The sequence below is a fragment of the Neoarius graeffei genome, chromosome 4, assembly GCF_027579695.1.
Source record: "Neoarius graeffei isolate fNeoGra1 chromosome 4, fNeoGra1.pri, whole genome shotgun sequence".
In the NCBI taxonomy this organism is placed as follows: domain Eukaryota; kingdom Metazoa; phylum Chordata; class Actinopteri; order Siluriformes; family Ariidae; genus Neoarius; species Neoarius graeffei.
In genome coordinates this window covers 32,319,921-32,336,963 of record NC_083572.1, presented here as the reverse complement: position 1 = coordinate 32,336,963, position 17,043 = coordinate 32,319,921, and the positions used below count along the sequence as shown (strand labels likewise).

The following is a 17,043-nucleotide window of genomic DNA, read 5'->3' as shown; positions in this document are numbered from 1 at the left end:
GGATTTTGAACTGCCAGCGGAATACCCGGACGTGTATGATTACCTCATCAACTTTCCCTCGCTGTTCAGTGGTGAAGCACTGCGTGCTTATAAATCTCTGGACAGTTATCTTTACAGAAATTCAGGATTTGTCAGTGACTCAGATGTGGCATCTTGTAAACAAGAAAATGATCCTCACTGGATGGGTAAGTCACTTAAGTATTGAGTATAGCACTGACCAGCCGATTATAAGGTAATTCCAAATCGTCTGTGTTGTTTACATGGATCTGGCGTTGGAGAGGTAGAGGCTTGGCAGTGGAGATTTGAGTGGCTGTTTTCTGAGCTTAGTCAACAGGCCGGCTCTGCCTGTAGCCTCGCTTTTGCTTCGGCTCCCGGCGCCGCCTCCTTCGCTTTGCTTCCGATAACAATCCACGGAGACCCCGCTGGTCTCGCAATCTGGTCTCGTCCGGAATGTGTTTTTTTTTTTTTTTCTCGTCTGGAATGTTGTGCATGCGATGGAAATCGCTACAAACCGTCATTTTCTGCTGGAAACCAATGTCCAGTAAGTCCATACGGTTGTAGTGGATATTGAAGTCCGGTACAGACGAACAACACGCAAAAATACACACAAAAAACATAAAAACCGTGCACAGGTAGGGAGAGCTTGTAGCCACAGCCGTTGTAGTAGAATTGTATATAGTAGGGTTTTCCAGAAGAAAAGGCAGAAGTAGAAGTAGAAGGCGGAATATGGCGTTTGACCGACACGATGGCGTCTGTCACAATCTGGATTGGCTGTGACGTCACATGCAAGATCTCTATAAATTGTTTAAACCAGGGGTTCTCAACCTTTTCTGACTTGAGGCCCACCTATTCATACTTGTAACGAGTTGGGGCCCATTAAAAAGATCCCCAATTATTTTGGCTTACCTATTCTATTAGAATCTAATAATCTATTGTAAAGTGTATTAACGGAATGCAATATCACTCCCTGTCACAGATGGGAGCCCAGGAATTAAATAAGTGCAATAAAAACAAAGGGTTTTAATTGTAGGTATTGTATTCAAAACTATATGAATGTGCCAGAAGCCAACATAAAACCATGCATGCAAGACATTCTCAGTCAAAAGGGATTAATGATCCAAAAATGGAGTCTGGTCGATTAACACGAGAACTTATCGCCATGTTTGTATACAGCAAACAAGCAAGTTATTAAAACCAAGACGAAGAAGAAAGAAGAAATCTTTATTTGCCACATGCAAATTCCAAGCACAGTGAGATTCATCCTCTGCATTTAACCCATCTGAAGCAGTGAACACATGCGTGCACACACCCAGAGCAGTGGGCAGCCACACTGCAGCGCCCGGGGAGCAGTCAGGGGTTAAGTACCTTGCTCAAGGGCACTTCAGCCCAAGGCTGCCCCACGTTAACCTAACTGCATGTCTTTGAACTTTTGAAGTACACTCAAAAGAAGTGGATATAGAAACCACCCAATGGGATAGATCATTACACGTTAACAAAGAAGGATTTTTCCTATGAGTTGGAAAATTATCTATCCGTTGAGTTCCCCGACATCTCAAACTACCTCGTGCTGCAGACATCGTTCTGCATGGTCAAACGGATGAAAACCTGGAAGAGCATGGAGGCATACAACTTTTTATACATGGCTGGGTTAAAGACCTGGTGATCAGGACACTACAAGATAGACGGATCTAAGTGCAGGAAGTGTGTTTATTAGCAGGTGTGATATTTAAGTCAAGTCAAGTTTATTTTTATAGCGCTTTTAACAATAGACATTATCGCAAAGCAGCTTTACAGAGAATTGAAGACTTCAAACATGAGCTAATTTTATCCCTAATTTATCCCCAATGAACAAGCCTGTGGTGATGGTGGCAAGGAAAAACTCCCTCAGACGACATGAGGAAGAAACCTCGAGGGGAACCAGACTCAAAAGGGAACCCATCCTCATTTGGGTGATGACAGATAACGTGATTTTATAAATAACTCGCTTCTATAACTGTGTCTTATAGAGTCACAAAGTATAACTGTGTAACCAGGAAATTCATTATGGTTTTAATGTGAAGTCTGTTTTGTTGAAGTTATAAACTGTTCATTGATAGAAACTTGAGTGCAAAACTGTTCATGACAACTGCAATCCTAAAGTTAGCAAGTCAACTGTAGTCCTCAGACATAAATGCATTACTATAAGTGTCCAGAGCCATCTTCCAAGTGTTTTTTTATTTTAGTTACAAAAGCAGAATCATAAAGCAGAGTATTTAAACAGCGTTATAAACATGCCTAGAAAAAAAGCATGACATTGATAATGATAATACTTCACAAAGCCTCTGTGAAAACAGCTTCAGTATCTGTGCTGATTGCGTTCAAATCAGCGTCAGGTGTTTCCTATAACGACTGGGTCCCAAGTGTGCTCGCAGCTGCTTGAGTTGCGCCAGACTCAAGCTTGCAAAGGCATGAGAGTCAAGTGTTCACCTGCTGTGTGACCACAACTTTTAGCTCACATGTATATTGCCATCAAAATGCCTCATTTTCATCGATAACCTATCACAAAGCATCGCGAGCTGTAGTGTGACTGTAGCTCAATGAGGCGGATGTGACATCAGATGCAACCCAGCAACTGTACCCTACTACGAGTAAAAATTAGCTTCAACTTGAAAAAAAATTAATGGCCCACTAGATGGCACGTGGGCCGTGGCCCAGTGGTTGAGAAACACTGGTATAGATGATTGATGGATACATGGCTTAAAATAATTTTAATACTTGTTTGAAAATCCTTTGCGGTCAGCGACTGGAACCCTTTGACATCACCAGAATCTGGGTTTCTTCCCTGGCAATGCTTTGACCAGCCAATTGTCTGATTACTTTTGGTCCCTTAAAAAGAGTAGACTGCATATTAAAAAGTACTGTAATTCCTATACCGCCAGCGGTGGGATGGAGATGCCCTCGCGGCCGATCATGCACCCGTTGGAGTGATGTCGTTCGTCAAGACCTCCAGCAGATCAATTTGAGGCTGGAGGACGTCCCGGAACTCGGCCAAGACCGTGAGAGATAGCGGAGTTTGGTGGCACTGGTGGGCTCAACACCATGCTGGCATGAGGTTTAGGAGAATGGAGGAGGAGGGGAATTCCTATACCATGTGCCTGATGTAAATTATGCCCTCAAATTAAAGCTGAATGTGTGCACTTTGAGCTCATGTTCATTATTTAATTTCCACTCCAATATATTGTGGTAGAAAGCTAAAATAACTTTGTCAATGTCCAAATATTTATGGAACTGATTGTATTCAACTCAATTCAATGTTATTTATATAACATTTAACAGAAGCCACCGTCACAAAACAGCTTTACTGAAATCCAAATATGGATTTAGATTTATATCCCTCATGAGCAAGCCAAAGGTGACCGTGGCAAGGAGCAAATTCCTGAGACAACGTGAGAAAGAAACCTTGAGAGGAACCAGACTCAAAAGGGTATCTATTTCTGGGTGACACACCTGTATGCTATAAAGTCAAACAGCACTGAATGTGCTGAAAGTATGAGCATCAGAGTCATTTTTAAAATTTTATTAGAGGTTTTAACTTTGGGTCTATCATGTTCAAGTGAAGTTATCCACTGAATAATGTGCAATCTTTAGGCTATCTAAGTGAGACCATCCATAGCAATCACACAGCAAACTTTAGGTTATCCACATGGGGCCATCCTTGCACTACATACACAGTTCTCCACTACTCTTTTTTTTTTTTTTTATAATATATATATATATATGGTGGCACGGTGGTGTAGTGGTTAGCGCTGTCGCCTCACAGCAAGAAGGTCCTGGGTTCGAGCCCCGGGGCTGGCGAGGGCCTTTCTGTGCGGAGTTTGCATGTTCTCCCCGTGTCCGCGTGGGTTTCCTCCGGGTGCTCCGGTTTCTCCCACAGTCCAAAGACATGCAGGTTAGGTTAACTGGTGACTCTAAATTGACCGTAGGTGTGAATGTGAGTGTGAATGGTTGTTTGTGTCTATGTGGCAGCCCTGTGATGACCTGGCGACTTGTCCAGGGTGTACCCCGCCTTTCGCCCGTAGTCAGCTGGGATAGGCTCCAGCTTGCCTGCGACCCTGTAGAAGGATAAAGCGGCTAGAGATGATGTGATGTGATGTGATGTGATATATATATATATATATATATATATATATATATATATATATAATTTTTTTATTTTTTTTTTAAATAGGTGTGTGAACGCTCAAGGTCTCCTCAGTGGCACGAAACATTTAATTTCTTGGTTCAAGACCCCAACAAAGACATGCTTGTTATTAAAGTAAGGATTTATACTTATTTAAATGTTGTAAATAATTCACCTGGCAATGATTTTACAGATTTTACAATGATTTTACCTGTTAACCTTTTGTTTATAGCTCTCTAGTGGGTGGGATCAGCCACTGGGTTCCTTGGTTCTACCAATCAAAGAGCTGCTCTCTCAGCCAGAGCTGATGCTGGACCAGTGGCTGAGCTTAGATGGAGGTTTAGCTGAGTCTCAGATTCTACTAAGGGCAGAACTCAAGGTATGAAATATCACACACCTCTGAGAAAATATGGAGCTATCACACATCCAGCCTGATACTGACATGCTGAGAGAAAAAGGAAAAAAATAAAGTTGATAGAAGTCATAAATATACAGTGCCTTCACAGTAAAAAATGGAGTGTCAATATTGCAGTGTAAACCTATTTTCCTCTGGATAGAGTAGTTATAACACTATGCAGAGTAAAATCGTCTAAATGGTAGTGTCAAAAGTGAGAGTTAATTCCCACTTGCACACAACGACAAAATCTACTCTGCAGGGTGATGATTCCCCGCGAAAATACAATATAGAGTCAGATTAACTCTGAAAATCTTACGCTATCTATAGTGTTAAATATTTTTACACACCTCATTGTTAATTTTGACACAAAATAGAGTAAAATTAACTCTAAAAATCTTACACTGGCTATAGAGTAAATTTTACACTGATTTTGAGTGGGACCAAATGTTATCTGACAGAGTTAAATTCAACTCTTAAAGAGTAAAATTGACACTATGATTTTTACTGTGTTGAAAAAGTATTCATACCCCTTGAACTTTTTCATATTTTTCCACCTTACAACCATGAACTTAAAAGTTTTTTACTGAGATTTTATGTGATAGACCAACACAGAGTAGCACATAATTGTGAAGTGAAACGAAAATGATAAATGGTCTTCAAAATTTTAAACAAATAAAAATCTGAAAAATGTGGTGTGCATTAGTATTCAGCCCCCCTGCGTCAATACTTTGTAGAGCCACCTTTTGCTGCAGTTACAGCTGCAAGTCTTTTGTGGTATGTCTCTACCAGCTTTGCACATCTAGACACTGAAATTTTTGCCCATTCTTCTTTGCAAAATAGCTCAAGCTCAGCCAGATTGGATGGAGAGCATCTGTGAACAGCAATTTTCAAGTCTTGCCACCAATGGGATTTAGGTCTGGACTTTGACTGGGCCGTTCTAACACATGAATATTCTTTGATCTAAACCATTCCATTGTAGCTCTGGCTGTATGTTTAGGGTCATTGTCTTGCTGGAAGGTGAATCTCCTTCCCAGTCTCAAGTCTTTTGCAGCCTCCAACAGGTTTTCTTCCAGGATTGCCCTGTATTTAGCTCCATCCATCTTCCCATCAACTCTGACCAGCTTCCCTGTCCCTGCTGAAGAAAAGCATCCCCATAGCATGATGCTGCCACCACCATGTTTCACAGTGGGGATGGTGTGTGCAGGGTGATGAGCAGTGTTAGTTTTCCACCACACATGGTGCTTTGCATTTAGGCCAAAAGTTCAACTTTGGTCTCATCTGACCAAAGCACCTTCTTCCACATGTTTGCTGTGTCCCCTACATGGCTTCTGGCAAACTGCAAACGGGACTTCTTATGCCTGTCTTTCAACAATGGCTTTCTTCTTGCCACTCTTCCAAAAAGGCCAGATTTGTGGAGTGTACGACTTATAGTTGTCCTGTGCACAGATTCTCCCACCTGAGTTGTGGATTTCTGCAGCTCCTCCAGAGTGATCATGGGCCTCTTGGCTGCTTCTCTGACCAGTGCTCTCCTTACTCACTCTGTCAGTTTAGGTGGACGGCCATGTCTTGGTAGGTTTGCAGTTGTGCCATACTTTTTCCATTTTTGAATGATGGATTGAACAGTGCTTCTTGAGATGTTCAGAGCTTGGGATATTTTTTATAACCTAACCCTGCTTTAAACTTCTCCAGGACTTTATCCCTGACCTGTCTGGTGAATTCTTTGATGCTGTTTGTTCTTCAGTGTTCTCTAACAAACCACTGAGGCCTTCACAGAACAAGGGTATTTATGCTGAGAGTAAATTACACACAGTAGGACTCTATTAACTCTTAACTTCTGAAGGCAATTGATTGCACTAGATTGTATTTAGAGGTATCAGAGTACAGGGGGCTGAATACTAATGCACACCACATTTTTCGGATTTTTATTTGTTTAACATTTTGAAGACCATTTATCATTTTCGTTTCACTTCACAATTATGTGCTACTCTGTGTTGGTCTATCACATAAAATCTCAATAAAAAACTTTTAAGTTCATGGTTGTAAGGTGGAAAAATATGAAAAAGTTCAAGGGGTATGAATACTTTTTCAAGGCACTGTAGCTAGAATGTGAGAATTTGTGCTGCAACAAAGAATTAAACCTGTGATTCCCCAGCATCCTTGGATTTTTTTGCTATTTCTCTGATTTTTATAAGCAACATTAAACCAATTACATTTCCATTCTATGAATGCTGTTTTAGTTACTTGACAACAACAATGTTATTAATAATTGCTATGTAATTAAGCTTTATTTACTGGGTTGACATTTGCCTTCAGGTATGCCCTGCAGTCAGTCTTATAAATTTAGCACTTTATTTCGCTTGCAGTTTCAATTTTTCAGTGATATCACTGACGTAGCATAAAAAATTAAGCATTTATAGCTAATCAAAGGGTCCTACATATTCGGGGGGGGGGGGGGGGGGGGGGGGGGATGAGTAAATAAACAGGGTTAGTACTAGTACATTAATCATTATTCATGTTATGTGTATTTGTGCAGATCCTGAATTCTAAGATGGCAGCACTCATAGCACTTGGTGCTGGTCCTGTATTAAGCAATAAGCAGATGCCCACCACTGGACAGATCAGAATTTCTCTATCCTATCAGAGGAAACTTACAGTGATCATTCATTCCTGCAGGTCTATTATTTTTCCTTTCAATTTTTTTCCATTTTGCAAAATTAATTGTATCTAATCTATTTATAAGTGAGGTTGAATTCAGCTCAAGCATACAGTTGTGGGTTTAGGGTTTTTTTTTCTTCTTCAAGGATCCACCTGTGACTCTCTCCAACTTTTCCTTAATTATGCAATCACTGGAACATACCCTTGTGTGAATGAATTCCATTTATAGATAGTTTTCACATGACGTCACAGGGTCGGGAATTCCCTAGTGGCGGCCATCTTGCGGGTCAAGCTTACCGTACGGGTGACTGAGCACACATTGTAACGCACGAGTACAAAGTCTTCAAAAGAACCCAAGCAGGCTATTTAAAGCTAGCAATGGTGCACACCTGTTGTATTCACGGCTGTCGTAATGGGTCAGATGATGAAGTCAAGCGGAGCTTTTATGGAATTCCCACTGTACGGGAGCACGAAGGTGAGCAAACAAAGAAACTCAGTATACAAAGGAGAAATCTATGGCTTGCGAGAATCAACCGCAAGGATTATCAGCCTTCCAAACACAGCAAAGTCTGCTCCGATCATTTTATAAGTGGTAAGTTGTTTAAATAAACAATCAATTGTGTTTAAGTTTGTTTTTGGAAACCAAAACATCATGTAAACAATCTCTGGAGAATGCCTAACTGGAACCGCTGAGTGTACGTTTACATTGTAATGTACACTTAATATCGCTCGTTTGTCACGTTTCTATTTGAAACTTGTCACTTCACTCACGCAAGGGTCATTTTTGAAAAACATTTTAGGTCTATTCTGTATTCAGCGCGCCTTTTGGCGGATGCCGCCTGAATCGCGCAGATCCGATTTTTTTTTTTAGGGGGACGTTGGAGTGTCTGATTATAATTTCAAAGTAAATTCTGTATTAAAATTACTAAATAAGCAAATCCGTTACAGTCCATGAAACAGGAAGTATAAGGATGAGAAAAAAACAGTTTAAATCGGAAAGCTGCGCACATTTGCGCAGCCCGAGCGGTGTGCGATTTAAACTGTTTTTTTCTCATCCTTATACTTCCTGTTTCATGGACTGTAACGGATTTGCTTATTTAGTAATTTTAATACAGAATTTACTTTGAAATTATAATCAGACACTCCAACGCCCCCCCCCCCCCCCCTAAAAAAAAAATCGGATCTGCGCGATTCAGCCGTGAAAAAGGCGGCGTCCAACAAAAGGCGCACTGTGAATATACAACCCCGATTCCAAAAAAGTTGGGACAAAGTACAAATTGTAAATAAAAACGGAATGCAATAATTTACAAATCTCAAAAACTGATATTGTATTCACAATAGAACATAGACAACATATCAAATGTCGAAAGTGAGACATTTTGAAATCTCATGCCAAATATTGGCTCATTTGAAATTTCATGACAGCAACACATCTCAAAAAAGTTGGGACAGGGACAATAAGAGGCTGGAAAAGTTAAAGGTACAAAAAAGGAACAGCTGGAGGACCGAATTGCAACTCATTAGGTCAATTGGCAATAGGTCATTAACATGACTGGGTATAAAAAGAGCATCTTGGAGTGGCAGCAGCTCTCATAAGTAAAGATGGGAAGAGGATCACCAATCCCCCTAATTCTGCACCGACAAATAGTGGAGCAATATCAGAAAGGAGTTTGACAGTGTAAAATTGCAAAGAGTTTGAACATATCATCATCTACAGTGCATAATATCATCAAAAGATTCAGAGAATCTGGAAGAATCTCTGTGCGTAAGGGTCAAGGCCGGAAAACCATACTGGGTGCCCGTGATCTTCGGGCCCTTAGACGGCACTGCATCACATACAGGCATGCTTCTGTATTGGAAATCACAAAATGGGCTCAGGAATATTTCCAGAGAACATTATCTGTGAACACAATTCACCGTACCATCTGCCGTTGCCAGCTAAAACTCTATAGTTCAAAGAAGAAGCCGTATCTAAACATGATCCAGAAGCGCAGACGTCTTCTCTGGGCCAAGGCTCATTTAAAATGGACTGTGGCAAAATGGAAAACTGTTCTGTGGCCAGATGAATCAAAATTTGAAGTTCTTTATGGAAATCAGGGACGCCGTGTCATTCAGACTACAGAGGAGAAGGACGACCCAAGTTGTTATCAGCGCTCAGTTCAGAAGCCTGCATCTCTGATGGTATGGGGTTGCATTAGTGTGTGTGGCATGGGCAGCTTACACATCTGGAAAGACCCCATCAATGCTGAAAGGTATATCCAGATTCTAGAGCAACATATGCTCCCATCCAGACGACGTCTCTTTCAGGGAAGACCTTGCATTTTCCAACATGACAATGCCAAACCACATACTGCATCAATTACAGCATCATGGCTGCGTAGAAGAAGGGTCCGGGTACTGAACTGGCCAACCTGCAGCCCAGATCTTTCACCCATAGAAAACATTTGGCGCGTCATAAAACGGAAGATACGACAAAAAAGACCTAAGACAGTTGAGCAACTAGAATCCTACATTAGACAAGAATGGGTTAACATTCCTATCCCTAAACTTGAGCAACTTGTCTCCTCAGTCCCCAGACGTTTACAGACTGTTGTAAAGAGAAAAGGGGATGTCTCACAGTGGTAAACATGGCCTTGTCCCAACTTTTTTGAGATGTGGTGTTGTCATGAAATTTAAAATCACCTAATTTTTCTCTTTAAATGATACATTTTCTCAGTTTAAACATTTGATATGTCATCTATGTTCTATTCTGAATAAAATATGGAATTTTGAAACTTCCACATCATTGCATTCTGTTTTTATTTACAATTTGTACTTTGTCCCAACTTTTTCGGAATCGGGGTTGTATAAAGTTGTATATATCAGACAGCCTGTTACTCAGGTTTGAGTTTGACATGAGTGTGGAGGATGCTCGGCAACGAGTGCTCAGTGTGTGTGTAAAGCACAGCTCATCCACTTTCAAGTTTGATGAAGTCAGTTTCAGGCTTTGGAGCAGGCTTTGGCAGTTTCAGGCTTTGGCAGCCCTGCATAGTCACTTGAAAATGCATCTTTGTCCACTTCGTAGGGGTCAATTCCCCCAATCAAGGCCAGTTTGGCTGCATACCGTTGTCGTGAGATGTCGTCTAATGTATCTATATACTTCTGTTTGCTTGATTTTGCCAACATTGATCTTTATTTTAGAAAACTGACTATATAACTTCATAAAGTCGTCCGAGATAACGTAGCCGGTAATGGTGATGGTCCGTTTTGTTTGCCCCACAAGATGGCGGCTGGAGGGCGTTCCCGGAATGCCGTGACGTCAGTGAAAACTATCTATTCCACATCTGTTAATGAATGCTCACATCGAGCAATTTGGATAATACACATCCCATATAGCTCTATAAAGGGTCATTCAATATGGTCATTTGGAGACTTGAAGACACAAATAGAATATCACTCCCAAAGCAAAAGGGCAAAATGACACAAAATTTTAGGGTTTTGGAAATTAGACTTTCAAAGGTGGAAGGCATTAATGATTTGTTGTTCAGGAATGTCTTGGCTTGAGTAAAAGTTACTGGAGACACTAGTATCCGTAACAGGGGTTCCACACTTTCATCTTAATAATCAACATAAATAGATTATTAGTAGTCAGTATTAAGACACTCATACTTTTGAGTATCTTAAATTTAAACTGAAATCCTGATTGTGTGTTGTATTTTAGAGGCCTGATGACATCATCAAAAGAAGGGTTAGACACTTATGTCTCTCTGATTCTTCTGCCTGATAAAAGCAAAGCCACGAAGAGAAAGACTGCTGTGAAGAAGAAAGATCGGAATCCTGAGTTTAATGAAAGGTGTGCAGGAGCCTGTGTGTATGTGTGCATAAATATTAGATAGAGCATTATAAGCACAGTTCTTTCTTTTGGCTATATTTATGAACTTATATTTCACAAATGTAGATTCATAGATGTTGATTCATTATTTTTATTCAATTCCCAGTTAAAACAATCACTGTTAATGGTTAAAAATTAAGAGTAGTTAGAACAGTTTAGGATGTTGTGACCTGTCATGGTGTGCATGTTGTGCATTGACTAAACTGTTACTCAGGTTTGAGTTTGACATGAGTGTGGAGGATGCTCGGCAACGAGTGCTCAGTGTGTGTGTAAAGCACAGCTCGTCCTTCATGAGTCGAGACAAAGACATCATTGGTCAGGTGAGTCAGCAAATAGTGAACTTTGGAAACAGGCTGCCATTAAGCTGTTCAAGAAGTATATTGATGCAATAAATACCTTTTTATGGCTATAGGCAGAAATTGATCTGGCACAGATTGACTTTCTATCTGGTGTTACAGAATGGTAAGTTCTGTGATGCATGGACATGCACTCTTTCTCTCTTTTTCTCTCTCTCATTTGCAAGTAAACACTTAGACATGGTATAGAAATGGTGTATTTGAGTATAGGATTTCTTTAACTGTGTATGCTGTTGTTTAAGTTTATGCTACATGTAAGTTTATACTACATTTGTACAGTGTCATTTGCTTTTTTGTAGGACTTTTTTAGTTTAAAAAAAAAAGCTCATCAACTGTATATTTTCAAACCAGCCTCCCCCCCCAAAAAAGGCACTTGTAGTGAATCATCCTTTTTGGTTTGGTTAGTCTTTGTCCTGACTGAACCCACCTTTGCACTCTGGTCCACTGCCACAGTATTAATGTGGCATGTACTGTATTCTCCTAGTCTGGTTAACACCAGACCATATCACAAGTGAAATATGGTCTGGAATCCGCCTATTGAATTTCTCGTAGGGGAGGTGTGGTTTACGATTGTCAACGGCCGTTTATTGGACGTTGCGAATGTCTATCATTTGGCTTATACGTAGCCCATGGCCAATCATGGCAGTTGTACCCAGTGACGTAGTTAGAGCGACGAAGAGGAGAAGGAAAGAGAAGGCAAAACAAAAATAGGAAAACAATGGCACCGAACGATTACTGCCGTTTGTGCAAGACAAAGCTTGATCGAAAGTTTGGTTCGTATCGCTCGCCGTCATGTTAAATGTGATCCGTAAACAGTCCCAAATAAACTACAAGCTTCCGTTTGTCGAGTAGTATGCGTCACCGTCTTTCCACCCCTCCCCACTCTCTGATTGGCTCCCTAACTCAGGCGAGCCTTTAGACCATAGTTTCCATGCTGTCTTTTCAGATCGGAACGATTGTGCAAAGCAGCATGGGATTTCCCAGGCTAGTATTCTCCATGTCTCCTTCAGAAATAATGTCACCATGCTAAAGGTTCCCACTGATAGCACTGTTGTCCAATATGTTTAGTTTGGGCTTCAAGCAAGCAAAGTTGATTATCCAGTGCCTCCTCAACCTGTGTGCCAAAGACCTGCCCAGGTACAAGTGGCAGGTGACCCAAAGATTTTCTGTGCCCTTTTGCTATATCTCACTTAGCTTGCAGTGATGCCTGTATGATCACTATTCCCATTATATTTTTGTTGTGGGCATTACCTCCTTGAGGGCCAAGACCAAAAGCGAACTTCCTGTAATTTGCCCACAAGTGTTGGCAAAGGAACACTGACTATCTCAAAAATACAGTGTGATTTCCTGGTTTCTGGGTTTTATGTGACCAGTGACTCCACCTGTGTGTAACAACTGTCCAACCTTCATGACGTTTACTCTGGCTACGTTTACATTACGTCGAATCAGCGGATCATCAGATTAACGTTCTTAAAACGATTCGCGTTTACACTAAAACCGTTAGCCGTGCACACAGCAACACCAATACACGGATACGCTCGGCTCCGCAGGCATCCTGTGCTCCAAATCACTCCGCCCTGAACAGCGAGTGCCCTCTGGAGGGTGCGCACTCCGGCCCTGCGCAGCTCACACAGCGCGCGAGTGAAGTGCACAAGCCACGATTCGGGACTGAGCCGCTGTGTGTGTGATCCCAGCGCATATCACTTACTACTTGCAAGTGGAAGGATGGCAAGCCTAAAGACAATCATAACTACACAATGGGCAGTATTTGCATCAGTATTTGCAGTATTTTCATACTTTTATACTCTTTAATGAAAGGTGATACAAGGCGGAAGTCCGCGCCGTTTTTCAGCAGTCGCGTCACATGACCAATGCCAGCGAATCAGGAAGGTGGATGTCACAGTGACGTTGTCCAATGAGGACACCAGCTAGAGCTCAGCACAGCGTATTCGCGTATCTCAATGTTTACACAGCACCGGACCAGATACGATCTAGATTGAATACGTGGACGCTGGCGGATTCCCATTTCCCGGCTTTTCCAGGTGGTTTAATGTAAACGGACAGTGCATCCGCGAAGAAAACGAGACAGATACGGTCTAATGTAAACGTAGCCTCTGTCAAGCTTTTTACTCATTACTTTTTTTTTTGCATTTAGGATGAAGATTAGTTGCTACACTATCTAGTTAGCCACCTAATTACAACTAATAGATTGTAAGCTAGCATTACTACATAGTTCATAGTAAATGGATCTTGTGGTTCATGCTACTATCGTGATTTTGGATGTGTAATAACAAGGTGTTCATGTTTTAGTAATTGGTGTGTAGAACAGGCTAAAACTACTAACTTGTATTGCAATTCGGGAACTGTTCCTTGTCTTAACAAATTTCTCCATTCTCTGTGTCAGGTTTGACTTGAAAGATCACAACTAGCTGGATTTTCTGAATTTTGAGACCTTTCCTCAAAGTTGCCATACCCACTCTTCAATTCAACAATATACACAGATGCATTGCTGTAATAGTATTTTCCATTTCCCCCCTCTTTTTTACTGCAGCTGATATCTTTAGGGCACTAGACTTACTGAAATCAATGATGGAATCAGTATTACTAATGGACATAATTTCGTTAAAGTTGAGACAAAGGTGAGACATAAGTGAGCTTCCAGGAAATGTAATATATCTACATTGAATTTACAGTTGTCAATATCTACATATGCAATTGGTCAGGGATGCAAATTGATATAATGACTGTGTTTGATTATGCAATGATTAATGTTTGAGATGTTAATATCAGTTTGCAATTTTGCCATACCTGGGAATTGCCTTTGTACTTGTCTGTTGGTTGTTTCTTGGTCACATACTTTTAGAACACATCCTGTGTTTTTTTTGCCATTGTAATGATTGTACCAGTCATTGTTATTAGCAAGGACCAGAGTTCAAGTTTTAAAATGAGATCTCTCAGTACTGTGTTTAAAAAAAAAAAAATCAGTATATGATAACACTGCTGGCTATTGGTTGCATAATGGACAAATTAAATCACACCAACATGATGGCTATGGAAAAGGGGGAATGAAAATGAAAGGGATAGAAATCCATTTGTAATATGCAGCTTACACCTTTCTTATTTTTTAGTAAATTGAAATGATGACTATTGACAGACACCCAAGCAAATTTCTGCACACAGAAAATGTAAATGGTTGAAGATTTGCAAACATAGTAGTATAAAATGGCCCAAAAAAGGATTCAGTGGTCTCCATTATAATTTTGACAGTGCAAGTCTGACCAATACAAGAGCTCCATTCCAATACACTTATTGTTTCTATACAGTTGTTGACAACTTCTATTTGACTTCCTCCTGCCCACTTCAGTCTTTTACTAACCAAATGATATTCCTTCTGAAATTATAAAGTTTATTGATGGAACTGTTACAAGTGTCCTAATTTTGTTTTATGTGATCAGCTACTCCACCAGTACCTGGCAGACAGTGCTATTTCATTCTGAAAGCAGGTAACAAGAAAGATACAACACTATTTAGCTAGTTTGCAAATTTATATTAAAACATAGTTTAAAGTAAATTGATTGTACAAATTTCCAAGGAAATATGTTTGTTTATTGCCAAGGGCAGGGGTGTTTGTATGTGTCCACTATACCCCTTGTGCTGCATATGCCAACTCCTGCAGTATAGTTGAAAAGCCAAACTGAGTGATGAGAGAAAAACTAAAACCAGTAATGAAATGAAGAAAGGGCTTTCATCTGCATCTGAAAATATATGCAGCACTTCCAATACAGAGTTCAAAGACTGTTATCTGACTGAATTAACGTGCAATAATTGCCTTAATAGTAATTAGATTTGTACAAGTATAGGCTGCGTTCCAAATTTTGAGGTTGCTTCCCAAAATACTGCAGTGGTAAGGTCATGGGGAGCATGTACCAAATTGAAATGATTTACACTGGATGATGAAACATTTTTGAGAATTCAGTTAATATGAAAATGCAAAAATCAAATTAAAATGAACATGGTGTGTTTTGGCCTATTGTCATTAGAACGTATGATTATGCTTGCACTCAACCTTGGATGGCCTTACGTTTATGTGCTACAAACTGTGCATATGTCTTGTTGCTTTTTAATATTTTACTTATTTTTGAGTATATACTTTGAGTTTATATTATATTTGAGTTTATACTTTGGGTTGAATGTTTTAAAATAGTGAATTTATCACATGAAGGAGATATGGAGATAGACATTTTAACATTTCATTAGGACCTACCTGAATTTGTATTTTGTATTTTTTATTGTATATAATTCTGTTACTGATGTCAAAATTGATCAATTTCAGACACGAGTGGGTAAAAACTAGGAAAGCATTTGTATTTTTCCAACATAATTGCTTTTTAGCAATAGATTGAGGCATATTCACAAAGAATATTTAGGCTAAGAGTAGCTCCTTACTGGATGAGTTTGGGGGAACTCTTTAAAGAAAGGAGCATGGTAATCCCAAAGCCTTTTATTACTAAAAGCAAGCCTTAACCCAACCGAATTGTAGGAATTCACAGGACTATGTCCAAGTCAACAAGCTTTAAAAAGGTATTGTGGTGGTGTTATTATTATTATCATCATCATCCCTGGAAATAATAGTTTACACAATTATCCACTATTTGGCCACATGAGAACTGCTAACATATAAACTGCAAATATTTCAAACGACATCAATATATATCATCAATATATTATATCAAAGTACATCAAACACTGAATGCCCACTGCTATTATCATCTGCAGCAATGACTTGGATTGTTATCACTGAATATGTACAGTTCACACAGAGGAAAACTTACCCAAATTGCAATACAAATATAATAAAATTAACTGAAACTGTCTATTCCGTAATACACAGAAACAAATGTCAAGTTCTTGCAAGAAATACATTTTCTTTGAAATGCTGTCAAACTATAAAGACAGGGATAGACTATGCTATAGTCAGCTGCACATGTTCCTCTCAGTAGTTTTGTAAAGAGGTTTTAAGGAAAAAGTTAGAACTCTGTTATAAGATTTTTTTTGTGACTATGATATTTTTAGGAGCTACATATGTGTTTTGTTTATCTACCCTTTTTTTTTGTTCTATGATGCAAAATGTGCTTGAATGTAACTGCTGCATAAATGTACATGAAAAACCAAAACACCAAAGAATGAAGCACTTCAACAGTTACTAATATACCGCATTTTTCACAGCTATGCATTGTTTAGTACTCACTTTGTGCTACCAAATACTCGTGCCTGAATATTACCACATTAAAATGCCAATAAAGCACTCCCTTATCCACCACATGGACTCGATGACATATTTGAAGTCATTATAAAAAAATAGTGCCTTTGTGAACTGTCATTTTAATTCATTGTAGGAAAAATGATCATATAGGTAGGTTGTAGGGCAAAGAATATTACAATTTATACACCTTGCTCCAAATTATTATGCATGTGTGAAATTAGTAAGATTTCAGTAAAACATTTAGGTTTTAATTTTTCAAAGGTGGTGTTTCTTATTTCTCATATTGTTTTAGCTAATTATCAATCTCAAACAGATTTGGTTGTTAGCTTGCCAGGTAATCAT

At 39.6% G+C, this 17,043-nt stretch overlaps 1 protein-coding gene across 1 annotated transcript in view; it reads left to right on the top strand.

Annotated features, from left to right (window-relative positions):
- esyt1b (extended synaptotagmin-like protein 1b) overlaps window positions 1–16,758 on the top strand; it is a 227,765-nt gene extending 211,007 nt beyond the window's left edge. Inside the window, exons 46-52 of the mRNA XM_060919134.1 lie at window positions 4,208–4,294; window positions 4,392–4,538; window positions 7,090–7,229; window positions 10,912–11,043; window positions 11,297–11,402; window positions 11,495–11,544; window positions 13,843–16,758. Coding sequence (XP_060775117.1) covers window positions 4,208–4,294; window positions 4,392–4,538; window positions 7,090–7,229; window positions 10,912–11,043; window positions 11,297–11,402; window positions 11,495–11,544; window positions 13,843–13,867 — 687 coding nt within the window. The 3' untranslated portion in view covers window positions 13,868–16,758. The remainder of the gene's footprint in view (window positions 1–4,207; window positions 4,295–4,391; window positions 4,539–7,089; window positions 7,230–10,911; window positions 11,044–11,296; window positions 11,403–11,494; window positions 11,545–13,842) is intronic.
- Window positions 16,759–17,043: the final 285 nt, after the last annotated feature.